The sequence below is a fragment of the Odontesthes bonariensis genome, chromosome 17 (assembly GCF_027942865.1).
Source record: "Odontesthes bonariensis isolate fOdoBon6 chromosome 17, fOdoBon6.hap1, whole genome shotgun sequence".
In the NCBI taxonomy this organism is placed as follows: Eukaryota; Metazoa; Chordata; class Actinopteri; order Atheriniformes; family Atherinopsidae; genus Odontesthes; species Odontesthes bonariensis.
Window position 1 is genome coordinate 1,068,653 of NC_134522.1, and position 27,480 is coordinate 1,096,132.

The window sequence follows — 27,480 nt, forward strand, 5'->3', positions numbered from 1 at the left end:
ATCGGCGACGTCACGTTACGTTGCATCTTGGGTAGTTTGAGTATGAGTAGTGACCTCATGATGCATACCCAACATTTAGGAGAATCTGGTATGCATCCGGGAACTTCTCGCTTACTCAAACTCGCATACTAACTCAGAAAGTTAGTAGGAGTAGCAGGAGAAGTATGCAGTTTGGAACACAGCCTCTGTTTGCCCGGATAGTCTTAAAGCTGAGCAGAGAGCGGTTCCTGCAGCCAGGTCTCTGCCTGATATTCCTGCTGTGTCCTCATCAGGGCTCCGAGCTCGTCCATTTTATCCAGCAGTGATCTCACATTTCCCCTGATGATCGAGGGAAGAAATGGGTTAAACTTCCTACCTTCCTTTCTTACTCCCCCTGCTTCCACCTCTCTGAACCTCGGGGGGGGGGGGGGGACTCAGCCCATCTCTGTGGGACTTTTGTTTATCCGGCCGGGGTGTTCCAAACCATTCTTCTGTAGCCGTTCTTCATCCTGGGACTTGATCCAGAACCTGAAACACCTCTACCTGCCATACCCACCACACCACAGGTCCTTTCATGCTTTTCACCAAATTTTCAGGATTCTTTTCAATCTGCAGTCTGACTGTTGGCCTGAAACCACATTAAAATTCTTCATTTATGACACTTTGTTCTCTCTGAGAGTTGAACCCAGAACTCCTGCCACTGCAGACAGTTTCCCATCCTGCTCTAAACTCACCTCCATCCTTCTCTTTGGGGTTTACACTCATGTATTTCACTCAGTCAGCTATCTCAGTGTTTTCATTTGGAAACTAAAGGAAACGACTCAGCTGCCAAAGTGTAAACATTTATTCAGACTGTATGTCTACAGAAAGCGTTAGAAGGAACAGAATCATCTCCAGGAAAGTTCCACCATGTTGGAGGAGGTCTGCGCCTCACATCACGACTGAAAACTGGAAACAAAGAAAGCTTTTCCAGGCGAAAACGAGCAGGAAGTCGTCCCCGCCGGTGCGTCTGCAGGCGATTGGCTGAGAGTTTATGTCACCTCCACCACCTGCCTCAGCTCCTCTATTAGTGGAGCCAACTCTTTCTCCAGACTCATGATCAGACCTGTGGACACAGAGTGGAGAGATGATGCAAGATAAAGGAAAGGGACACGTGCATGCATGCAGGGAAATATAAACCATACATCTGCAGATATTCACTTTAAAGCTGCTCAGAACTGAACTAACTCTGGTTCTGCCTCAGATTCTGGGTTTATGTTCATGGTGGAACATGTTTCAGTGAATCTCTGCAGCTGTTACCATGGAAACATCTGCAGATATTCACTTTAAAGCTGCTCAGAACTGAACTAACTCTGGTTCTGCCTCAGATTCTGGGTTTATGTTCATGTTGGAACATGTTTCAGTGAATCTCTGCAGCTGTTACCATGGAAACATCTGCAGATATTCACTTTAAAGCTGCTCAGAGCTGAACTAACTCTGGTTCTGCCTCAGATTCTGGGTTTATGTTCATGTTGGAACATGTTTCAGTGAATCTCTGCAGCTGTTACCATGGAAACATCTGCAGATATTCACTTTAAAGCTGCTCAGAACTGAACTAACTCTGGTTCTGCCTCAGATTCTGGGTTTATGTTCATGTAAATCACTGAAGCTGGTTGCAGTTTCCATGGCAACGCTTAAAGACAGGTGTGACTTCAGCCCTGATCTCTGAAGCCACATCAGTTTGACACACTAAAAGCAGAGCGATGACTCACCTGTGTTGGCGTTGCTGCTGGCGATGAAGCTGATGACGAGCGGGAGCCGATTGAACTGCACGATCTGTTCAACACAGAAACAGTCATGATGGAGGAACTAAAGATCTAATAAAGGTTGGTTCTACACCAGGCCGGCTCACCTGGTTCTAACCCAGTTCTCACCTGGTAGGTGTTGTAGTAGCAGATGATGCTCTTGTTCTTGGACAGGCCCAGCTTGCTGCCCTGATCTGTGGCCAGAGCAAAGGTGGACAGGAAGCCGGGCCTCAGAGCGTGGACCGGGGCGTTGTCATTGGCAACTGCAGGGAAACAGCACCTCCATTAACACGCCAACACTCTGTGCTCACAGCATCTGCAGGAACATCTGTTTAAAGACATTCTTCCATCTTTCTTTTAGCCTGATAAAGAAACATCTGTACAGGGGGGCTTAACATAAGGCCTTGTGTTACTTCCAATGATTTAAGAAAGTTCAAAGTGGCTCACACATTAACCTGGATACAGCTAAATCTGTACAAATAAAAAACTGGAATATTTCTGCAACAGCTGCACAAACAACAAAAAGTCTGAAAGGATGAGAAGAAGCGGCTTAAAAAAGTTCATTTAGACGGGAAAAGGAGGCTCAGGGAAGAGTTTCTTACCTTTGATGACCGGGACGCCGTCTCTGTCCGTCACCACGATGGCGTGAAGACCTTCAACACTGAAGGAGCACAAAGAGCAGGTTTTAGAGAGGAGACACACCGTGAGAACACCGTGATGCTTCATTAATACGCACCTCTGCAGCTGTTTGTACAGGAATCTCTTCAAATCCTGCACAGAAAAGCACAAAGACTGTGTTCAAAACCGCATACTACATACTACATATTGTTGACACATTTTCTTTGAATTCATTTTATGTTTCATATTAATTCCTAAATCACCTTGTTGTATCAAATCAAAATCAAATTAAATTTATTTATATAGCACATTTCATGTACAAACAGTTCAAAGTGCTTTACATCAAATAAAAGCATTGCAGCAGGGAGTGGAAGAAGCATTAAAAATACATAAAAGAATATAAAGAGAAACAAATAAAATAATTTAAATGAATTTAAAAACAAGCAACAGTCTAGATAAGTTAAAAGATAGCGTGCAGATTTCATGCACAGACACATGAGAACAGAAATGTATTGGCACCTTAGATAAAATGGCCACATGTGGCTATAACTGAAACTTTAGGTTGCATTTGTCTGTGTAAACTGTAACACGTGATCAGCAGATTTCTGTTTACTTTTGTGTTTGTGAGTCACTGCGTCGCTGAGGCTCGTGACCGTGAGATCGTGAGCTGTGGAAGCTCAGGAAGGTCACGGAAGCTCCTGGGACCCCCACAAACAGCGCAGATAAGATCTAACAAACACTGAATCCCTGCCTGTTCTCTCATAAATACACCATCATTCATCTCATCCGCCATGTTTAAAACCAGCTGCTAAAAGAAAATAACAACAGTTCATACTCACGTCAGCCATGATGCTTTATTCTGCTTTCAGCTCGATGACTGTGTGAAGAAAAACGGACTCTGTCAGGTTAAACCATCCCACAGCCGAAGATAAACTAAACGAGTCTGAGCATCAGTGTTAAAGTAGGACACAAACATGCCAACAGGTTAGCTTAATAGCTACTTAGCTCTGCCTGTGAGTGGAATTCCTGCTCAGTAACACACGGATATCCAGGCACATAAAGAGAGTAAAAGCGCTCACTTACCTTCTTTAAACTACTTTTCAGACAGCTGCTTCAAAGCAGACAAGAAGCTAAACATCACATGACACACTTGCTAGTTTCCGGTCGTGCTCCGACTTCCGGGTTTTGAAGTGTGTTGACGGAAGTCGGCGTTGCGCTGCACTGCGCATGACGCGCAGCCGCAGCTTGACGTGTTACTATGGCGACAAGGTAGAAAAGCGCCGATCGTTTTCCTCCAAAGATCCAAAATAAATAAAGAAATTTAAGTATTTCAAGTTAATGTAATTTGTTTAGCCTACATACAGTATTTTTTATGTATTTTTTTATTTTATATATTTTATGTATTTAGTCATTTATTATTATTATTATTATTATTATTATTATTATTATTATTATTATTATCAGTATTAGTTAGTAGTAGTATTTTATTAGAATTGGTAGTATCATTGTTGTTTATAATACACAATCATTGTAAATATTAATAATTTTTTTTGAGCTACTTGACTAATTTGAATTTCCTCCATTGGGGGATGAATAAAGTATTTTTCTATTCTATTCTCTTTCATATTAACGAATGGAAAATAGGAAAGAGTTGCAGGGATTTATCAGAACATAAATATAAGCAGAGTTAGTTCAGTTCTGAGCAGCTTTAAAGTGAATATCTGCAGATGTTTCCATAGTAACAGCTGCAGAGATTCACTGAAACATGTTCCAACATGAACATAAACCCAGAATCTGAGGCAGAACCAGAGTTAGTTCAGTTCTGAGCAGCTTTAAAGTGAATATCTGCAGATGTTTCCATGGTAACAGCTGCAGAGATTCACTGAAACATGTTCCAACATGAACATAAACCCAGAATCTGAGGCAGAACCAGAGTTAGTTCAGTTCTGAGCAGCTTTAAAGTGAATATCTGCAGATGTTTCCATGGTAACAGCTGCAGAGATTCACTGAAACATGTTCCAACATGAACATAAACCCAGAATCTGAGGCAGAACCAGAGCTAGTTCAGTTCTGAGCAGCTTTAAAGTGAATATCTGCAGATGTTTCCATGGTAACAGCTGCAGAGATTCACTGAAACATGTTCCAACATGAACATAAACCCAGAATCTGAGTCAGAACCAGAGTTAGTTCAGTTCTGAGCAGCTTTAAAGTGAATATCTGCAGATGTTTCCATGGTAACAGCTGCAGAGATTCACTGAAACATGTTCCAACATGAACATAAACCCAGAATCTGAGGCAGAACCAGAGTTAGTTCAGTTCTGAGCAGCTTTAAAGTGAATATCTGCAGATGTTTCCATGGTAACAGCTGCAGAGATTCACTGAAACATGTTCCAACATGAACATAAACCCAGAATCTGAGGCAGAACCAGAGCTAGTTCAGTTCTGAGCAGCTTTAAAGTGAATATCTGCAGATGTTTCCATGGTAACAGCTGCAGAGATTCACTGAAACATGTTCCAACATGAACATAAACCCAGAATCTGAGGCAGAACCAGAGTTAGTTCAGTTCTGAGCAGCTTTAAAGTGAATATCTGCAGATGTTTCCATGGTAACAGCTGCAGAGATTCACTGAAACATGTTCCAACATGAACATAAACCCAGAATCTGAGGCAGAACCAGAGTTAGTTCAGTTCTGAGCAGCTTTAAAGTGAATATCTGCAGATGTTTCCATGGTAACAGCTGCAGAGATTCACTGAAACATGTTCCAACATGAACATAAACCCAGAATCTGAGGCAGAACCAGAGCTAGTTCAGTTCTGAGCAGCTTTAAAGTGAATATCTGCTCTGAGCTCCTTTATCCTCCACCACAGCCTGAACCCTCTCAGACGAGCTTTCCGTCCGAATAAAAGTTCATAACATGAAGTTACATTTTTACTGCAGAAAAAACATCTCTAAAAATAAAGTGGCCATTTAAAAATGGCACTGGGAGCTGCTGAACAGTTGCTCGGCCCGGTCCAGATATAGCCTGCTATTAATAGCCCGGCCTCACAGAGCAGACTTCACATGTTCTGCTCCCTGACAACACGGTGAGGAAGACTTCTGCCTCGTTCTGCTGCTGCCTGCAGCCTCAAAGGTGAGTTTATTCACAGGAACCCGGCATGATGCTTTAGATTTGGAACATTTGGTTTTTTCCCTGACCCAGAGGCAGTCACAGCTGGATTTAAAGTCTGAGTGGTTAGCACATTCTCACCTGGGAATCACAGCTTATTTACTGTGTTGCTATGTATCTGTTGCAGGACCTGTTCAGACTTAAGGTTATTAAGACTATTTAGACTCTTAAAACCTAAAGGTTTTCTGGAGAACGTAAGAAACTTTCATTCCTTTGCCGTTGAAACCAGATACATGAAATAAAAAACATTTCAGAGGTTAAACCTTAAGCTCAAACCACTTCACCCTCATGCTTATTCATATTTAGCAGAATATAAAACTGTTCACGTGTCCTGAAAATGACAAATGAAGCATTTTAAACCTCACTGCATCAGGCTGTGTTCTGGATTTCAGCTCATTTATCTTTTTCCAGTAAATCTGATCTTTAAACTGCTGGCTAAGCTGAGTTCTGTGTATTGGCTCAGATCTGTTACATTCCCGTGACAGTAAGCTGGTTTTAAACTAATGTATTCATTCAGACTTTTCTCCGATCAGCATGGGAGACTTCCAGCAGTTTGAGCAGGACTTCTACCAAACAGGATATTACATCGATGACCAGGGTCAGACTGTGACTTATTACGACCCCTACAGTACAAACGAGTGAGTATCCCCTTCAGCTGCTGAAAAGGTGCCTCCTGTGCATCCCTTTTGAGTCAGTTACATGCACCGGCCTGATAAATAAGAACAAAGAGATTTAAAGGATCCTAAACTAATTTCACATGATTTCACTTCAGAAATTGCTTTAAAAGGCTGAAATATTTCCTGCTGCAGTCGAGCTTTCTCTGCAGGTTTAGAATCCTTAAGTCATCTTTGCAGTTTATGAGGAAGGAAATGCTTTCAACAGCTCTGCAGCTGTCATGCAATCCATCTGAAAACATCACAAAACATCTAAAAAAGTTTCCGTCCTGTTCAGTAAGCAGAAATTCCACCAATTGGACCAGCTGGGGGCTGAGAGGACAGGAAAGAGGGGACAACAAGCAGCGTAACACCAGGCCAGGGACACCTGCTGAGAGAGAGAAACACAAGTTAATGACAACAATGATGTCACATGTTCATGGAGAGGTGCATCATGGGAGCTCCCCCAGCAGTCTGGGCCTATAGCAGCTTAACTATGGGATGTTCCAGGGTCACCTGAGCCATCCCTAACTATAAGCTTTATCAGAAAGGAAAGTTTTAAGCCTGGTCTTAAAGGTGGAAAGGGTGTCTGCTTCCTGAAGCCAAACTGGCAGCTGGTTCCTCAGAGAGGGGCCTGATAACTGAAGGCTCTGCCTCCCAAACTGGCAGCTGGTTCCACAGAGAGGGGCCTGATAACTGAAGGCTCTGCCTCCCAAACTGGCAGCTGGTTCCACAGAGAGGGGCCTGATAACTGAAGGCTCTGCCTCCCAAACTGGCAGCTGGTTCCACAGAGAGAGGCCTGATAACTGAAGGCTCTGCCTCCCAAACTGGCAGCTGGTTCCTCAGAGAGGGGCCTGATAACTGAAGGCTCTGCCTCCCAAACTGGCAGCTGGTTCCTCAGAGAGGGGCCTGATAACTGAAGGCTCTGGAGCAGTTTTTCTGCATCACTCTGAGACAGGATGTTCCTGATTTTAAGATAATTCAAGTAAAAAAAAGATGAATTTTAAACTCAGAAAGCGACTTATTTTCACAGCATTTTGACCTTTTTTCTTCTATCTTCAGAGGCTCACAGGATGCCATGCCGGGCGCTCTGGATCCCTTCATGGACCAGCAGATCTTCCAGCCAACAATGCAATCTACAACTTTTGAGAGCACCGGCTCAGAGTCTCCTGAGGAGGAACCCCCCCTTCTTGTTGGTAATGAAACTTTTCTGTATGTATTTCCTTATATTAGCCAATGTTTAATAGTCCATTTTGATGTGTTGGACCCAGGTAAAAGCCTCCTGGAGGCTGGACCTTACCAGCAGACTTTCAGAGGCTGCATCTTCTCTTTGCTTCCTGTGACCCGACCAACCTTTTCCTTTTCTGTCTGATGTTTCAGAGCTCGGAGTTGATTTTGATCACATGTGGCAGAAGACGCTCACAGTGTTGAACCCCTTTAAGCCCGCAGACGGCAGCATCATGAATGAGAGCGATATGACGGGTCCCGTCCTCTTCTGCATCGCTCTGGGTGTCACGTTGATGATGGTGAGGCCACCGATGTGCAAGTTTTAAAGCCGGCTCTCTGCCATTTACTCTAAACTATTCACTGCAAATTCAACTTCAGAGAGTCAGGCTGTGTTCCAAACCGCATACTTCTCCTACTACTCCTACTAACTTTCTGAGTTAGTATGCGAGTTTGAGTAAGCGAGAAGTTCCCGGATGCATACTAGATTCTCTGAAATGTTGGGTATGCATCATGAGGTTACTACTCATACTCAAACTACCCAAGATGCAACATAACGTGACGTCGCCGATCGTCATTTCCTGTCAAAACGGCAGTTTCAAGCTAGCTACAACGAGGGTAGGTTCACTTCCTGTTTTCAAAACAAAAGCACCAATTGTATGGTAATGGCTTTCCCTATGATAAAAGGCAACGGGTATTTTATTTTGGTGAAAATAACAGGAAGTGCGTTGCTCACTGCGGCTAGCTTTAGTAGCGCCGAATTCGTGGGAACAAGATTGTAAACAGCCGGTATTTTGTCAGGTTTTCATGTAGCATGTAGCATGTAGTATGTAGTATGTAGTATGTAGTATGGAAGTATGGAAGTATGTAGTATGTAGCATGTAGTATGTAGTATGTAGTATGTAGTATGCAGTATGGAAGTATGTAGTATGTAGTATGTAGTATGTAGTATGGAAGTATGTAGTATGTAGTATGTAGTATGTAGTATGTAGCATGTAGTATGTAGTATGTAGTATGGAAGTATGTAGTATGTAGTATGTAGTATGTAGTATGTAGCATGTAGCATGTAGTATGTAGTATGTAGCATGTAGTATGTAGCATGTAGTATGTAGTATGGAAGTATGTAGTATGTAGTATGTAGTATGGAAGTATGTAGTATGCAGTATGTAGTATGGAAGTATGTAGTATGCAGTATGTAGTATGTAGTATGGAAGTATGTAGTATGTAGTATGTAGTATGGAAGTATGTAGTATGTAGTATGTAGTATGGAAGTATGTAGTATGCAGTATGTAGTATGAAGCATGTAGCATGTAGTATGTAGCATGTAGCATGTAGTATGTAGTATGTAGCATGTAGTATGTAGTATGGAAGTATGTAGTATGAAGTATGTAGTATGGAAGTATGTAGTATGTAGTATGTAGTATGTAGTATGTAGTATGGAAGTATGTAGTATGCAGTATGTAGTATGTAGTATGTAGTATGTAGTATGCAGTATGCAGTATGTAGTATGCAGTATGTAGTATGTAGTATGTAGTATGCAGTATGTAGTATGTAGTATGCAGTATGTAGTATGTAGTATGCAGTATGCAGTATGTAGTATGTAGTATGTAGTATGCAGTATGCAGTATGTAGTATGTAGTATGCAGTATGTAGTATGTAGTATGCAGTATGCAGTATGTAGTATGTAGTATGTAGTATGCAGTATGCAGTATGTAGTATGTAGTATGTAGTATGCAGTATGCAGTATGTAGTATGTAGTATGTAGTATGCAGTATGCAGTATGTAGTATGTAGTATGTAGTATGCAGTATGCAGTATGTAGTATGTAGTATGTAGTATGCAGTATGCAGTATGTAGTATGTAGTATGTAGTATGCAGTATGCAGTATGTAGTATGTAGTATGTAGTATGCAGTATGCAGTATGCAGTATGTAGTATGTAGTATGTAGTATGTAGTATGTAGTATGTAGTATGTAGTATGTAGTATGTAGTATGCAGTATGCAGTATGTAGTATGTAGTATGTAGTATGCAGTATGCAGTATGTAGTATGTAGTATGTAGTATGCAGTATGCAGTATGTAGTATGTAGTGTGTGGTTTCGAACACAGCCATTTAGTAGATGTCTGGTGCTAATTCTCCGGCTCTCCTCAGGCGGGTAAGGTCCACTTCGGTTATGTGTACGGCATCAGCGCCACCGCCTGCATCGGGATGTACGTCCTGCTGAGTCTGATGAGCTCCCTGTCGGTGTCCTACGGCTGCGTTTCCAGCGTCCTGGGGTACTGCCTCCTGCCCATCGTCGCCCTGTCTGCCTTCGCCGTCTTCTACTCTCTGCAGTAAGTCAGAGTTCCTTAAAGATTCATATAAATCAAAAGGTTTTTGAAGATAGTTCTTATCAAACTAATCAGAGTGAATACAGGACCTATGATTACATGTGAATGAATAATCAGAGTTTCATCAAAAATAGCAAAAAAATGAAACACAAAAGTATTGATTCAGCCTCATTTCTTCATATATTTTATATTAAAACAGGAAGCAGCTGCAGAGATTCACTGAAACATGTTCCAACATGAACATAAACCCAGAATCTGAGGCAGAACCAGAGTTAGTTCAGTTCTGAGCAGCTTTAAAGTGAATATCTGCAGATGTTTCCATGGTAACAGCTGCAGAGATTCACTGAAACATGTTCCAACATGAACATAAACCCAGAATCTGAGGCAGAACCAGAGTTAGTTCAGTTCTGAGCAGCTTTAAAGTGAATATCTGCAGATGTTTCCATGGTAACAGCTGCAGAGATTCACTGAAACATGTTCCAACATGAACATAAACCCAGAATCTGAGGCAGAACCAGAGTTAGTTCAGTTCTGAGCAGCTTTAAAGTGAATATCTGCAGATGTTTCCATGGTAACAGCTGCAGAGATTCACTGAAACATGTTCCAACATGAACATAAACCCAGAATCTGAGGCAGAACCAGAGTTAGTTCAGTTCTGAGCAGCTTTAAAGTGAATATCTGCAGATGTTTCCATGGTAACAGCTGCAGAGATTCACTGAAACATGTTCCAACATGAACATGAACCCAGAATCTGAGGCAGAACCAGAGTTAGTTCAGTTCTGAGCAGCTTTAAAGTGAATATCTGCAGATGTTTCCATGGTAACAGCTGCAGAGACTCACTGAAACATGTTCCAACATGAACATAAACCCAGAATCTGAGGCAGAACCAGAGTTAGTTCAGTTCTGAGCAGCTTTAAAGTGAATATCTGCAGATGTTTCCATGGTAACAGCTGCAGAGATTCACTGAAACATGTTCCAACATGAACATAAACCCAGAATCTGAGGCAGAACCAGAGTTTTTCCTTCTTTTCTACTTTTAGAGGTGATAACGTTCATTATTTTGGGATTAGGATTTTTTTTCAACTGAAAAATTAATATATTAATTTGACTCTTTTGGTAACTGAAAACAGTTTTAATGTAAATTTACAAAAAAGTTCAAACTATGAAGCTGTTTTTCACAGATGCAGCTAAAGAAATGGGAACAAATGATGTGTCTCTGTGACAGGCTGCTGGGAACAAAGTGCCTAAAGATCCAGTTTAAAACGGCTTCTTTGCTAAGTTGGTTCAACACTGGTTCATCCCTTGAGTTAGGAGCCTTTTTCCTGCCTGAATGGTTCATAGCTCAGAGTTAAGTGGCTTAACAAAGAAAAACTGGACTGAAAATGAGGAAAAAAGCAGAAAATGTCCAAATAAAAACGATGAAAAACCTTCAGAAAGTGTTGAAACTGTTGCTGAAGATCACTTAAGCTGCTTGGATGCAAAATATAAAGAAATTCAAATTCAATTCAAATTCAAAAATACTTTATTTATCCCAGAGGGAAATTAAATGTTGATGTAGCTCAATTAAATCAAAGAGTTATTATAGATGCTGATGGCTGTGGGCAGGAAAGATTTCCTGTAGCGGTCCGTTTTGCATCCAAACTGAAGAAGCCTTTGACTGAAGAGACTCTAAAATTTTCTCTAAAAGAGAAAATAAGAGGCGTCTCATGACCAAAATGCTTCACAAACCACATAAAATACTTAATATGGCTGTCAGAATCATACAAATGTGGTTGGAAATTAATTGTTATACAAGAAATTATAATTAAATGTCTGTTTCTGTTCATTTTAGGCCACTATTTGAGTAAACTAATGAAAAAAAATCAAATCAAATCATTTTTTGTTGCTCGTCTGACTCCAAATCTGAGGGAATTTTATCCCTGTTTGGTGATATAAAGTCCTGTTTTTCACTTTCACTGGAGGAGAACAAAGTGCCTAAAGATCCAGTTTAAAATGGCTTCTTTGCTAAGTTGTCTGTTCTGTTATTGATCAGGACTGTTTTATTTCGTGGTTTTTGTGTTTTATTTTGTGTTTTTTGTTTTATTTTGTGTTTTTTCTGTTTTATTTTGTGTTTTTCTGTTTTATTTTGTGTTTTTTGTGTTTTATTTTGTGTTTTTGATTTTGTTTGGTTTTATTTTGTTTTATTTTGTGTTTTTTTCTGTTTCATTTTGTGTGTTTTATTTTGTGTTTTTTTGTTTTATTTTGTGTTTTTTGTTTTATTTTGTATTTTTTCTGTTTTATTTTGTGTTTTTTATTTTATTTTGTGTTTTTTCTGTTTTATTTTGTGTTTTTCTGTTTTATTTTGTGTTTTTTTGTTTTATTTTGTGTTTTTTGTGTTTTATTTTGTGTTTTTGATTTTGTTTGGTTTTATTTTGTTTTATTTTGTGTTTTTTTCTGTTTCATCTTGTGTGTTTTATTTTGTGTTTTTTTGTTTTATTTCGTGTTTTTTGTTTTATTTTGTGTTTTTTGTGTTTTATTTTGTGTTTTTTGTTTTATTTTGTGTTTTTTTTTCTGTTTTATTTTGTGTTTTTTTGTTTTATTTTGTTTTATTTTGTGTCTTTTTGTTCTGTTTTTTTTTGTGTTTTTTTGTTTTATTTTGTGTTTTTGTTTTATTTTGTGTTTTTGTTTTATTTTGTTTTTTTGTTTTATTTTGTGTTTTTGTTTTATTTTGTGTTGTTTTGTTTTATTTTGTGTTTTTTGGTTTTATTTAAAGCTAAAGATCCAGTTTAAAATGGCTTCTTTGCTAAGTTGTCTGTTCTGTATGGACACAACATCCCTTGAGTTAGGAGCCTTTTTCCTGCCTGAATGGTTAATAGCTCAGAGACGTTCACCGTCTGGTTCAGCTCCTGCTTTGGATGATTCTCCACCTGCCTGCATCCCCGTCTGATAAAATGATCTTTTGTTTCCACAGAGGCTTCGTGGGAACAGTTTTAGCCTCGTCGGCCATTTGCTGGTGCAGTTTCTCCGCCTCTAAGATCTTCATCTCCACGCTGAACATGCAGGAGCAGCAGCTGCTGGTGTTCTACCCGTGCGCCCTGCTGTACGGCCTCTTCACACTGCTCACCGTCTTCTAACCTGAAACCCATTAAACCCATTAAACCCAACTTCTGCCTCAGATACTGTCCTGCTAAAGGATGAAGAACAAATCAGACTTTAAATCTGTTTGATTATTTGTCCAAAAAAACCCCAATCCTAAATAGGATATTTAACAGATTACTTGATTTTTATGTTGTTATTTACAGGCTATTTAATAAATGTTGACTTTTTTTGTACAGACTGTGATGTTTTTGCTTTTTTATTATGAACAACTTTTGAGAAGAAAATGGAAATATTTTACAGAGATGATGGTAACCAGGAACTGAACTCCTGCTGCTTCTAATCCAGGTTTGATTCACACAAAAAAAAAGTCAGACCTCACAATCGCTTGGCCCTATTTTCTCTCCCTTCGTATCACTGCCTGCTGCCGCCTGCCGACAGCCGCGCCTGTTACGGTGTTTGCTGCTCGGTCTGCACAGCAGGCAGTGATACGAAGGGAGAGAAAATAGGGCCAAGAGATTGTGAGGTCTGACTTTTTCCTGGAGAACCATTTTGTGATGCAAATGTATTACTCTGTTGAACGCATATTGTTCTGAGAAGCAAAACGCTTTATTTTTTAAACCCCAGCCAACTAGCCGGACTACCTTCATCAACACCAAAACGAGGCTGGAACTCTGCTCACAGGACGCAGCAGGGGGTAAGAAGATGTTCAGAAATGATGTTGCTGATATGGGATGTTACACAGCTTCATGTCAGAAGAGGCCAACTGTCCCTTTAAACTCCCAGCTCTGTGCATCATGACCAGCATCATAAACAGACTGGAGTTCCAGCTGTTTTTACTGTTTTCTGGGTCCATTTTAAAGCCTCTCCAGCTGCAGTTCCTTCTCAGAGCAGCAGAGGGAGCCAAAGCACCACAGATCCTCCGGAGGAAACCTGCTTCCTTCCATCTGAACGTGCAGAAATCCCCAGAACCAAGTGTAGTCTGAGGGCTTCTTATGGTTCCAGTCCGGTTCTGTTGGTTCAGTTTGCCGCACAAACGTTTGTGATTTAGTCAAAAGCTGCAAATGAAGAAGGAAGCTGCATCATTGGTGTGAGGATGTTAACACGGCTGTGGAGGATTCAGGGGAACAGATTCACACAGTTAGTGAGACGGATGGGGGCCGGCGGCCGACTCTGACGGCTCCGGAGTCCGTGATGCTCAGCAGGCGCCGTCCCAGGAGACACCGGGGGGCCACAGGGGGCCGCGGGGGGCCGCGGGTGTCCACTCAATTAGCTGTGATGTTAACAACGGGTAACTTCTGAGGGCCTCTGGTCAGGTGGATCTGTCCCTCAGGTGCTGCCTGAGCCGCCGGGGTCACCCCCCGAGGGGGCAAATACTGGGGTCTCAATGTTTGCCTGCTCTGCGTTTCTTCTGGCTGTGAGAAACCGATGACCCGCGGCCGATCTCCGCCGGTGAGGCCTGAAACACTGCAGGGCCGCTGAGCCGGAGGGCCGAAAGACTCGTTTCTCATCAGCTGAACAGTCAACAGGTCAGAGTCACCGGCAACACTGAATATTACCAGAGATGGGACCAAGTCACACATGTGCGAGTATCAAGTCTTAGCTTTCAAGTCTCAAGTAAGTCCCAAGTCTTAGCTTTCAAGTCTCAAGTAAGTCTCAAGTCTTAGCTTTCAAGTCTCAAGTAAGTCTCAAGTCTTAGCTTTCAAGTCTCAAGTAAGTCCCAAGTCTTAGCTTTCAAGTCTCAAGTAGGTTCCAAGTCTTAGCTTTCAAGTCTCCAGTAAGTCTCAAGTCTTAGCTTTCAAGTCTCCAGTAAGTCTCAAGTCTTAGCTTTCAAGTCTCCAGTAAGTCTCAAGTCTTAGCTTTCAAGTCTCAAGTAAGTCTCAAGTCTTAGCTTTCAAGTCTCCAGTAAGTCTCAAGTCTTAGCTTTCAAGTCTCAAGTAAGTCCCAAGTCTTAGCTTTCAAGTCTCAAGTAAGTCTCAAGTCTTAGCTTTCAAGTCTCAAGTAAGTCTCAAGTCTTAGCTTTCAAGTCCCAAGTAGGTCTCAAGTCTTAGCTTTCAAGTCTCAAGTAAGTCTCAAGTCTCCAGTAAGTCTCAAGTCTTAGCTTTCAAGTCTCAAGTAAGTCTCAAGTCTTAGCTTTCAAGTCTCCAGTAAGTCTCAAGTCTTAGCTTTCAAGTCTCCAGTAAGTCTCAAGTCTTAGCTTTCAAGTCCCAAGTAGGTCTCAAGTCTTAGCTTTCAAGTCTCAAGTAAGTCTCAAGTCTTAGCTTTCAAGTCTCAAGTAGGTTTCCAGTCTTAGCTTTCAAGTCCCAAGTAGGTCTCAAGTCTCAAGTAAGTCTCAAGTCTTAGCTTTCAAGTCCCAAGTAGGTTTCAAGTCTCAAGTAAGTCTCAAGTCTTAGCTTTCAAGTCCCAAGTAGCTTTCAAGTCTCAAGTAGGTCTCAAGTCTTAGCTTTCAAGTCTCAAGTAGGTTTCAAGTCTTAGCTTTCAAGTCTCAAGTAAGTCTCAAGTCTTAGCTTTCAAGTCTCAAGTAAGTCTCAAGTCTTAGCTTTCAAGTCTCAAGTAGGTTTCAAGTCTTAGCTTTCAAGTCTCCAGTAAGTCTCAAGTCTTAGCTTTCAAGTCCCAAGTAGGTCTCAAGTCTTAGCTTTCAAGTCTCAAGTAAGTCTCAAGTCTTAGCTTTCAAGTCTCAAGTAGGTTTCCAGTCTTAGCTTTCAAGTCCCAAGTAGGTCTCAAGTCTCAAGTAAGTCTCAAGTCTTAGCTTTCAAGTCCCAAGTAGGTTTCAAGTCTCAAGTAAGTCTCAAGTCTTAGCTTTCAAGTCCCAAGTAGCTTTCAAGTCTCAAGTAGGTCTCAAGTCTTAGCTTTCAAGTCTCAAGTAGGTTTCAAGTCTTAGCTTTCAAGTCTCAAGTAAGTCTCAAGTCTTAGCTTTCAAGTCTCAAGTAAGTCTCAAGTCTTAGCTTTCAAGTCCCAAGTAGGTTTCAAGTCTCAAGTAAGTCTCAAGTCTTAGCTTTCAAGTCCCAAGTAGCTTTCAAGTCCCAAGTAGCTTTCAAGTCTCAAGTAGGTCTCAAGTCTTAGCTTTCAAGTCTCAAGTAGGTTTCAAGTCTTAGCTTTCAAGTCTCAAGTAAGTCTCAAGTCTTAGCTTTCAAGTCTCAACTCTTAGCTTTCAAGTCTCAAGTAATTTTTTCTTGGGCAAGTCAAAGTCACCTTATTATTGCAGTTTTCCCTGCAGAATCTGATCTTAATAAAGTGAAAACACAAAGATATAAGTAACTGTCAGTAAACATCATTGGCCAATGTGTCCAACCTGTCCACCCCGTATCATATCAAGCTAACGTTAGCTAACTACCGGCTAGGCTAACAGGATAATATTAGCTCATTTAACGAGCACTTACTGGTCAGAATGGATCTTTAAATGATGAACAAAGTTGGAAGTTGTCGTCTGGCTGTCTGAGATGTTGATGCCGCATGTCTTGCACTGAGCTGTTCGTCTTTTGCCGCCAAAACGGTGATTACGAAAGCCGAAGACAACGACTCTCGGTCCCGCTGACATGTTGATGCATATCTGATATGAGTTTATTCTCTCCAATAAACACTAAGGTATGCAGAGAGGGCATGGCTGACTGACAGGGTAGGGATCCAATCAGGACGCCATTCTCAGCCTGCGCTCCTACCGGCTAATCCATGTTATTTTTTAAATTAATTTATTCATTTTATATTCAAACTGAAAACATGAACTGAATAACTCTCAAGTCATTCAAGTCATCGTGTCTCAAGTCAAGTGCCGAGTCTTTAACTTCCAAGTCCGAGTCGAGTCTCAAGTCTTTTGTTTTGGTCAAGTCAAGTCACAAGTCATCAAAACAGCGACTCGAGTCCCCGTCTCTGAATATTAAGCACAACACTTTGGACAGCTCCAGATATGAGGGCAAAGCAACAGTCAGAATAATCCACAAAGTTACAGAAGAACCGTCCTTGTGGCTGAAAGAACTCAAACTTCGCTGACTCTGCGTGAGACGAACATTTAGTGGAGCCGTCTGACGACAGATTTCCGTCTTCTTTAAGGGCCCTTACAGCCCAGACTGAAGAAGCTGCAGCGATGAGAGGTGACTGCTGGGTCTCCTTAAGTCCCGAGCATCTGGGTAAACAGAAGAAGACTCCAACGCACCACAGAGACGACTTCCAGCTGCCGGACACCATGTGCAATCAAGAGATTCAAGATAGTTTTATTTGTCACATACACAATCATACACGGTGTGATGGGGTGAAATTCTTCCTGCTACCAAAAAAAAGTAAGTCCAAATGCAAAGAGAATGAGGTTTTATGTGAGCTAAGTTTAGTTTTAAATGAACTGCAATAAGAGGGACGAATAAAAAGATGAAAACTAGATGTTGGCTGCTAGAAGTTAAACAGTTACTGTCTAAAGCAAGATGGCAGCAAACATTGGAGAGGAGAGAATTCTGTGACAATTCCAGACATCCCAAGTTCCTAAAACTCATTTAATTTTGGGGGTCTCTAAGTTTGCCTATTTATCAACATATTAAACTGGGGATTTTTTAAAAGGCTTAGACAGGCTGGATATAGATAGTTAGATATAGGCCTATACTTTAAATAAGTCTTTGATACGTTTTGCTTTATTTTATAACAGCATTTAACCTACAGAAATAAAATGCAGATGATGGCGCGTTCAGCCTACCTCCACATGTTTTACAGTCATTAAGTCACTACTGCACACAGTGCACCTCACCACGGTGTCATCATTCTTCACCTTCACTAGACATGGATAAACTTTAGTATATTCTGCTGTAAAATGAGTCTTATATTTTCATTTTTTACTCGAGGATTCACCCTCTGCCATGTGGCAGGATGCACAGTTTTGAGGGGTAACTCAGGTGACTGTCAGAGAGTAAATCGAAGCCCTCCCACACCGAACGTTATTGGCTTCCGACATGCGGGCATCAGTGATTAACGATCAATATCAGGGAGACTCCCGGAACTTCCGGGAGACTTGGGATGTCTGCAATTCTTTTTTGTAATGTATTCATAATGTCCACAAATAAAAATCCTAACATTTCCGCTCTGCTCATACATTAAAAAAATAAACAAATAAAAAAAGAAGTGTGAGTTGATGCCCATAAAGTGAGCCACAGGTAAAGTGGTAAATATACACGTTGACTTGTTGATTTCATCTCCTTTTGTTAACAAAGAGTCTGTTTTAGTGTTTTAAACCCCTCACAGCGCAGCCATAATCAAACATGTTCATGTTCTGTAGTTTGACTCGTAAAGTTTGAGCTCGCAGCTTTAAAAGTGAAAGTTTCTGTGAACTTCTACCTCGCGGTGCACTTTCTCTCAGACTCCAACCCTGGAGTGTGGCTCTGACCTCGGCCCTAACCTGATGTAACACGAGCCTTTAATTGGTCCAGTCCACCGAAGGCCTGCTAACGGAGTCAGAATACTTGATCCCGCATCCTGGGCCTGAACCAGAGAGAAGTTAGCTGAAGCGCTAGCTTAAACCGCGGCCTGAGATGGTGTTTATATTAGCCAGCGCACCCCCCCCGCGGAGGGAACATGTGTGAGGGAACATGTGTGCATGTTTGACAGAAAGCAGAGGGGAAGGAGAGGACGGTCCCACGGTGGGACGGCCAGGAGCCGGCCCGCTCTTTCTTCTGCTCACTGTTTGGATTGGTTAAAGCAAACAAATCCCCCCGGCCAAGCGGCAGGCCCTGGACCGGCGCTCCCCGGGCCCCGCGCCGCTCTCCGGCTACTTTACGCTAAACTCTTCCAGATGATTTATGGGCTCTGCGCTCAGAGGCTCGATGCTGCTGCTCACCTTTCATTTGCCAGAGCCCGGCTGACAGGGATCTCTGCGACCCGTCATTACCCAGAGTCCTCTGCTGCGAGCCGCCTCTACAGCATGTAATGTGGATCAGCGATGTTTGGGGAGCTTCCTGCTTCCAGGCGCCTCAGGACGGGAGACAAGTTTAGGTGCAATCTGTTGGTTTCCTTAGCTAGGAAACTGTTTTTGAATTGGCTCTATATGAACGAATTGTATTATTTTATGAATAATTATGATTACAATAAATTGAATTCCAATTGGCTTGAATTGGAGTTTATTATCTAAGTGCCTTGAGATGACATTTGTTGTACAGTACATCACATTACGGTCATTCTGCAGACGCTTTTATCCAAAACGACTCACAATCAGTGGGTTCCACATCGGGAGGCAAAAGAACTTCAGGTCAGGCTCGGACTGGCAATCTGTGCGACCGGGAAAATTCCCGGAGGGCCGGTCCACATCTGGTGCCGGTGGCCTCCGATTTTTATTTTCATTTTTAAATATACGATTTTTAAATGTATTTATCTCGTCTACATTTGCTAGCAGCCTGTTAATGGCCATGTGGCTGGTAATGTATTGTATACAGTTTTGGGGGGTTGCACAGACCTTGCAGGTGCGTGTTACGATTGCGCCCCCTGCCCCCATCCCTCAAGTGGATCTGTCCATACCGCCATTAGCCATCATCTATGTTTCACTTAAAAATGATCCGAGTAGGCTAAATTATTATGGAGGACGACAGAGGCAGATCGATCCGATCCGATCCGATCCGATCCGATCCGATCCTTAACGTTGAGGTGAAGCCTGGGGCTTTCCTGGAAGCCGGCCTCAGTTTGGGGGATTTTAGCCCCTGACTCTGGGCTAATGATAGAACATTTTCACTTCTACACTTCCCCTGAATGATCACACCGCCTGGACCGCGAGGACAACAGGCTGTATCCTCTATTTTCAAATGAATTCTGAGGTATAATACCCTGGAGGGAGTTCTCACCCCACGGTTAGAACACACATATGGCAGGGATTTTATTTGCTCACTCATGGCCTTTATTTTCTTTAGTGTAATAAAGTTTCAGAGTCGGCGGTGCTGAATAACATCTGCCGTCTCTCAGCAGAGCCTCGCTGGAATGTAATGCATCTTCGGACACATTAATAAACGTAAACTATTACGAGTTTAGTGTCAGAACATGGAATATTATTCAGAATAAGACTAAAAAGTTGCTCATGCTGCCAGATAATGCAGAACGTATGCAAATGCAACATTAATAAGGTTTGTTTTTCCACCTTTTCCTGGTAACAACTCTTCTTTTTGTTTTATTTGAACAGAAAACAAGAGTAAAGATCGTGGTTCAGAACTGCAAACAACACAACTCACAGCACTATGCACAATATTTTAAGTGTAGATGCACAGTTCTGTGCACCAGGGCCGAGTCATACCCTCATTTCTGTACGTTTTGGCAGGAAAACAGGAACAAATCCTGTTTTCTGTCTGTCACACTGTGTTATCTTTGCTGTTTTTCACACATGCAGCTAAAGAAATGGGAACAAATCTTAATTCCAGTCTAAAACCCACAAAGAGCTTCTAGATTATTCATTTCTGGTGGCATAAAACAGTTTAATCATTTCATTTATATTAATTGTTCCATAATTAGTCATTAGATTATATCTTATATTCCTTTTTAAGCTTTAAATTGAATCTTATTTACTTTTTCTTGATATTGAATAACATACAATTCTTATTATTGTCTGTTTTTTTTCTTACTTTTCTACTTTTAGACGTGATAATGTTCATTATTATAGGATTAGGATTTTTTTTAAACTGAATTTCTTATATTAATTTGACTCTTTTGGTAACTGAAAGCAGTTTTAACGTAAATGTACAAAAAAGTTGAAACTATGAAGCTGTTTTTCACAGATGCAGCTAAAGAAATGGGAACAAATGATGTGTCTCTGTGACAGGCTGCTGGGAACAAAGTGCCTAAAGATCCAGTTTAAAACGGCTTCTTTGCTAAGTTGGACACAACACTGGTTCATCCTGGTTTTGGTGCCATTTTTGCCCGATTCCACGCCTTGCATATGATCGAACTCGTCCTACAGATTTAATGCTACCAGGTTGGCCAGGTTACTCTTAAGACATGGGGGGAAGAATCATGGAGAAACTTTTCCAAACTCTGAACGGTGTGGGCGTGGCCAGGCGGTGAAAATCGTGTGATGGCGTTTGTGATTTTAAAGCCTTATCATCATCACAAAGTCATGAAACTTGGCACACACGTCCACCCTGACGACCTTATACGTATGTAAAGGGCATCATGTGTGTGTGGGCGCGTCCCGCTCAAGGCTGCTTGCAGCTTTCTAGTTCTTATTGTAATTTAGCCAATAATCTGATCCTTTCAGTGCCATGTGACCCCGCTGACTCTTTAAAGAGATGCGAGACAGATGATCACTCTCAGTGGGGAAGTGATATATGGAGTCAGACAAAAACAGTTTTCCCATTACTCGTTACCAACAGTATAAACATTGGGGAGTCGGAGAGCTAATTTTAGACTCGCTGCAATCATTGCACAAGGAACAGAAAAAGGCAGGTACGCTGCTTTTTTACGGGATGGGGAGAAAGTTGAGGAGTTCATTTTGGTGGTCTCAGGCCACAGAAGTGCAGAGCACATTGGGATGTGCAGAGCCAAACTAAATAGTCAGGTTGTTTTCCTCCCGCCTGCCGTAGGCTTGGTGCTGCTCCAGCTGGTGTTAGGAAAGCAGATGAAAGACGCAGATAAAGAGCTGGCACGCTGTTCCCCAAAGTGCCAGAATCAAGAGCGATTAGGGCTTCAAATCATTCCGTGGAAAAAAGAAAGACCCGAGAGCACAGATGAGCTTTTATGATGGTCAGTTACTGCTTGTAGAGACCATTTCTCTTATCCGTGCTGTCTGCTGGAGATGAAGCACAAAACCTCCTGTTTTCATTGTCAAATCCATCACTGGGAGCCTTGTACAAGGTTAGAGAGTAAAGAAATAAAAAGGGCAAGAGAACTGAGCCTCAGGGCAGTTTAACCTGTGCTTTAGGGTCATGCAACACAAATGTTTTAGTGTGATATGTTATTTAACCTGCGACCGGTCCAGGTGTGCCTGCCCTTTAACAGCTGGATTAAACTCCAGAGTTGGACTGACAACAGACGGATGGATGGATGTTATCTAAGATTACAGTGAGTCAAAATGATCCCTCTGTTCTCTATAAAATGTTAAAGTTTCTGGCCTTTAATTCAAAATAAAGAAGTAAAATAAAGTAAAAGTTTACAGTTTGACGACTTATTTCCACAGGTTTGTCCCGTGTTTTATACTGAACTACACCCTCTAGTGGTCAGCAGATGTAAAGCAGTTTCTGTTTTTAGATGAATGGAAACTTGGTCAAACCAATTTGATCACAACTGAAAGAGTTTGTCGTCAAGTCTCTGCAGATATCTTTTAACATTTAAAATTCCAGGATGAGGATCAAGATCAATGTGGAACCCTAAGCTAACCTACCCTACCCTAACCTAACCCTACCCTACCCTACCCTACCCTACCCTACCCTAACCCTACCTTACCCTAACCTAATATAACCCTGACCTAATCTACCCTACCCTAACCTAACCCTACCCTACCCTAACCTAATATAACCCTAACCTAACCTACCCTACCCTAACCTAACCTAACCCTACCCTACCCTAACCTAACCCTACCCTAACCTAACCCTACCCTACCCTAACCTAATATAACCCTAACCTAACCTACCCTACCCTAACCTAACCTAATATAACCCTATCCTAACCTACCCTACCCTACCCTAACCTAACCTAATATAACCCTAACCTACCCTACCCTACCCTAACCTAACCTAATATAACCCTAACCTAACCTACCCTACCCTAACCTAACCTACCCTAACCTAACCTAATATAACCCTAACCTAACCTAATATAACCCTAACCTAACCTACCCTACCCTAACCTAACCTACCCTAACCTAATATAACCCTAACCTAACCTAATATAACCCTAACCTACCCTACCCTAACCTACCCTACCCTAACCTACCCTAACCTAACCTAACCTAACCTAATATAACCCTAACCTAACCTACCCTACCCTAACCCTACCCTAATATAACCCTAACCTAACCTACCCTAACCTAACCCTACCCTAACCTAACCCTACCCTACCCTACCCTACCCTACCCCACCCTAACCTAACCCTAACCTACCCTAACCTACCCTACCCTACCCTAACCTAACCTAACCTAACCTAACCTAACCCTACCCTACCCTAACTCTAACCCTAACCTACCCTACTCTAATCCTAACCTAACCTAACCTAATTTAACCTAACCTAATCTAACCTAACCTAATCTAACCTAACCTAACCTACCCTAACCTACCCTACCCTAATATAACCCTAACCTAACCTAACCTACCCTACCCTAACCTAACCCTACCCTAACCTAACCCTACCCTAACCTAACCCTACCCTACCCTAACCTAACCTAACCTAACCCTACCCTACCCTACCCTACCCTACCCTACCCCAACCTAACCCTACCCTACCCTAACCTAACTCTAACCCTAACCTACCCTACTCTAATCCTAACCTAACCTAACCTAACCTAACCTAATATAACCCTAACCTAACCTACCCTACCCTACCCTAACCTAATATAACCCTAACCTAACCTAACCTACCCTACCCTACCCTACCCTACCCCAACCTAACCCTACCCTACCCTACCCTACCCTAACCTAACTCTAACCCTAACCCTACCCTACCCTAACCTAACCTAACCTAACCTAACCTAACCTAACCTAACCTAATCTAACCTAATCTAACCTAACCTAACCTAACCTAAACCCAAGTTAACCTGATGAGGGATGAACATTAAACAGAGCATGAGCGCGACTCACCCACAGATCGTACTCTTTGTGATCAACAGATGTTTCTCAGATCTTTAAATATTGTCATCTAAACTGAATGTTTCCAATAAAACTGCAGCTCGTTACATTTTAAGCTCCTTAAACACAGCTGCAGAGCTGTCCACACATCTGAGCGATATTTGGGAGTAACTGCATGAAACCATCAATCTCGACATCTTGATATAAAACCACGATCTTCCCACACATTCTTTCAGTATTTTCATCACCCTCTCTGTGTGTTGCTGCAGAATGTTGCAGCCTGAGTTGCACCATCATCACATACATCAGCCACTACGTTCAGTCTCGTTGGGGAGGAAACGTCTTTGAAGCGGGCTGTTAGAAGGCCAGTCACACAAAACCTTCGCCTCATTGTGTTCAGACTCTCTGATAGAAATCTCTGATTTCCTCAGTGGTCAGGTCCAGTTTCTTCCGGCTCAGAGTTGAGGCAGAAGTAAAAGCCCATCTCCGTAGATAAAATAGCTCGTTAAAGACAATCATACCTGAAGGCCGCGTATGGAAAACCCTCAAAACACTTCTTTAAATATCTTCAACTGAGAAGTTTCTTACTGGCCAGGCGATGTCAGAGCAGCGCCGGTGCTCCGCACACGCAGAACACACACTGCGCGTAGGGCGCCAAAAAAAATCATCATCAGAATAATAATCATAATAACACGATGTATTTAAAATAAACATGTGTAAAACGTGTTAATAGATAAGCAATACAAAAGTAACATTTGCTGGAGAAAAAGATGCGTCTCCTGTGCGGCCCTCTCTCTCTCCCCTTAGTGCCCCCCTCCTGCACATCCCAGTGGTATGTTCCATTGGAATCATTCTCAAGTTTGGCAGACACCTGTGTTTGCACATGGCCTCGAAAAGGCATCAAGAGTCGGGGGCGGATAAGAGAAAACAGAAGAGACAGCGAGATGATGTACGTGCGTGGATGGCAGGTAAGACAATGTTTTAAATAAAAATGGCTAATTCTGTAACATTTAGTCCTTGTATGAATGTCTATGCTCATGATAGGTAGTGTTAACGTTAACGTCAACAAACTAACGTTAGCTCCGTGTTCTAAGTGTTCTGTTGCAAATAATTAATTGATGCTGGTTAGCAAGTTATTTCATGTTATTGATATAGATATTGATTATTGAATGCAATTCATTATGGTCACTCTGCTGTTTTCAGTTAGCAATCGGTGCTTGCCGTTCTTTTAGCCATCAGAAGTCGTCAGCCAAGTATTAGCCAAGTTTACTTATATAGGCCTACTGCATTTCAGGACGTTTATTTAGCGTCTGTTATGTAGCCTACGTTATGCATGTGTACTGTGAACCACCAACGAGTATGCTTGTGTAGGCTACTGTAGTGGAAAAAGTAATGCTACAGATGATACTTTCAAGTAATGAGTTGATGAATGGAAAACGGCTCCTGGTAACATAAACTCTGAGAAAGCTTGCAACTGAACGAGATGTGTTAAGCCAAATTAGACGGGCGTTCAGCAACTTTAGTAGTTGTTAGATGCCGACATTTTCGAGAGGTTCATAGGCCAAGGGCGACATGTGCAGGTGAAACTACAATTTGAAAGAAAGAAATCTTAGTTATGATCCGCCTCCCTTCACATTCATAGTTTTCAAATTATGTAGATTTTTTTTTAATATTGTGAGCCATCAGTCATTGTGTTTAAAGGTCAAATAGTTGTAAATGTTGCCATGCACCAGTGATTTACACATAGGCTTACATAGACCTGCAATTAATATGTAATTATTTTTTAATCAAGTTAAAAAACTGTATTTCAGTGTACAATCCTTGAGCATTTTTTCTTGTATTTCTGAATGCAGGGTCAATGCTTAGATATGTGCAAGGAGCTCCTCAAGACCAGGAGGAAGATTTAGATGATCAACTATCCACCAGCAGCTCAAGCACACATCATCAACCACCAATCTCTGCAGACTCTGCAACAGCACCCAGCCCTGGCCAACAACCATCAACCTCGCGTTTAGGTACGGATCCAACACAGCCCACAACCACCACTGCTGGCAGAGTGAGTCCTGTCACTGAGAGGCCATCAGCAAGTGACATTGTAGAGACTTATGTGCCTCCTCCAACTGATCCTGCTCTATGGCCAGCACACATTTTAGATGCTGATCGGGTTGAAATTGCGCGCAGTATTTTTATTTGTATTTGTACTGTTATTTGTGGTTATTTACTGAAGAAATTTGCGCATTATTACTTGCATCATCACTTTAATACTTCGTACTGTGTTTACAATGTTCAGTTCTTCTACAGTCAATGCACATATCAGAATTATATTGTATCTAGTTTAATGTTTAGTGCTCTTGTTAATGCAAACTTATTTTGGAAATAAAGAGAAAGTATATGCTATATTCTACATGTATTTTTATGAATTTTTATGTTGTAGAGTTGTGAATTTATTTTATCAATGGAGAAACTGAGCAGCCTTGCTTTGTTGTCTACAGTAGTAGATCAACCCTCATCTTACTTTGAAGCTCCCAGCTCCCTGAAGTGACGTCGACGCAGTTTTAGCAGCAGAGAAGCTATCAGGCTTGTGTTGATGATAATAAACTCCTGGACTATTTTCAAACTTCCAAATGCATCGTTTGGTGAGTACAGACCATATTTGTACTACTGTAGAAGTTTGGTGTCATGGCATGTGATTTTAGTGTGGTAATTTTGGAGATACTGCCAGGGTCCGTTAGCGCTTGTAGAAGCTATTCGGGATAACTCAGTAACTCAGCTGATGTTCAGCCAAGATCGGAAAAACTGCGGGTGGGCTACTTGGCTGGATGTCACGGTTCAAATGACCCTAGGGTGAATCTACTCCGAACCATCACTTAACTAGTGGATAACTAGTGGATAACTAGACTAAGTAGTGCATAAAGGAAGTGATTCGTGACAGCTGCCTGCATTGAGCCTAGCGGGCAGCGAAGTGAACGCACAGTAGTCTTTTTTTTTCCCCTGACAAAGGCTACGCTTTTGTGAAATTTTATAAAATATATAGAGAACAAAAAAAAACGTTATTAACCGGTTTTGTGGATTTCAGAATAACGTTTCTGTTCCGGAACAGTTGAAGACCATTTCGTTTTCGTTTCCGTTCCTTGAACCGGTTCGGAGCCCTGCTCAAAAGTCCTAAATATCACATCTTATCTCAAGAAAAATCTTGACAAGCCGATTTGCACTACTTCCATTGGCAGATTTTTTTGCTTATTTCAAGCAAAAACTTCTTTTATTTGTTGTTATTCTTACTTATTTTTGGAGGGACATTTTTTCCAGTGTAGACTTGTTAGCTTAGCGGCTAGCAGGCTGTCAGGAAGCAGAAGTGTTTACACTTAAGAACTACTCAGCTTGGTCTCGGTTTAGTCTCTGTTCCTCTTTCAGCTTCCTTCTGCAGAGGAGAAGGAACGGGCTGAAAGGCATTTCAGATTTACAGATTTCACTGGAAAGGCATAGATTTTATTCCCCCTCACACTCTGCAGCTTTAAATTCAGCCCCGACAGCAGAATGCCTCGCGTTGATCCCGTTATGCCTGAGTTATAGTCACAGTTAGTCATCCGAATGGCTCCCTGTGGAGAGTCCACCTCGCTGTTTGCATCAGAAAAGCAGCAGAAAAAACATTTTTATGTGAGATTATAAACCAACTTCTGCACACGTTAGAGGAGAAGCTAACGCTAGCTAACAGGTGAAGCTCAGCAGAGCTAACTGTGCCCGATTATAGCTAATTGTGCCCAAAAAACACATAATAAAACAGAGATGGGACCAAGTCACACATATGCAAGTCCCAAGTAATCTTTTCAAATCAAAGTCAAAGTCAAGTCACCTTATTATTGCAATTTTACCTGCAGAATCTGATCTTAATAAAGTGAAAACACAAAGATATAAGTAACTGTCAGTA

At 41.6% G+C, this 27,480-nt stretch overlaps 2 protein-coding genes across 3 annotated transcripts; one reads left to right on the forward strand and one right to left on the reverse strand.

Annotated features, from left to right (window-relative positions):
• Nucleotides 1–808: 808 nt before the first annotated feature.
• lamtor3 (late endosomal/lysosomal adaptor, MAPK and MTOR activator 3) lies at nucleotides 809–3,573 on the reverse strand. Its single transcript, XM_075447702.1, has 7 exons — nucleotides 3,465–3,573; nucleotides 3,221–3,258; nucleotides 2,500–2,534; nucleotides 2,366–2,424; nucleotides 1,893–2,026; nucleotides 1,731–1,794; nucleotides 809–1,084 (listed from the first exon to the last, which is right to left on the reverse strand). The coding sequence occupies exons 2-7, from the start codon at nucleotides 3,227–3,229 to the stop codon at nucleotides 1,011–1,013; spliced, it is 375 nt and encodes a 124-aa protein (XP_075303817.1). The 5' UTR covers nucleotides 3,230–3,258; nucleotides 3,465–3,573; the 3' UTR covers nucleotides 809–1,010.
• Nucleotides 3,574–5,383: 1,810 nt separating this feature from the next.
• LOC142366116 (protein YIPF5-like) lies at nucleotides 5,384–13,062 on the forward strand. 2 transcript variants are annotated; one of them, XM_075447920.1, is made up of 6 exons: nucleotides 5,384–5,512; nucleotides 6,066–6,186; nucleotides 7,264–7,397; nucleotides 7,582–7,727; nucleotides 9,575–9,756; nucleotides 12,704–13,062. In XM_075447920.1, the coding sequence occupies exons 2-6, from the start codon at nucleotides 6,083–6,085 to the stop codon at nucleotides 12,864–12,866; spliced, it is 729 nt and encodes a 242-aa protein (XP_075304035.1). In that variant the 5' UTR covers nucleotides 5,384–5,512; nucleotides 6,066–6,082; the 3' UTR covers nucleotides 12,867–13,062. The 2 variants fall into 2 exon arrangements, with proteins under 2 accessions (XP_075304035.1, XP_075304034.1); XM_075447919.1 differs by having other exon boundaries at nucleotides 5,387–5,512; nucleotides 6,082–6,186.
• The last annotated feature ends 14,418 nt before the right edge of the window (nucleotides 13,063–27,480 follow it).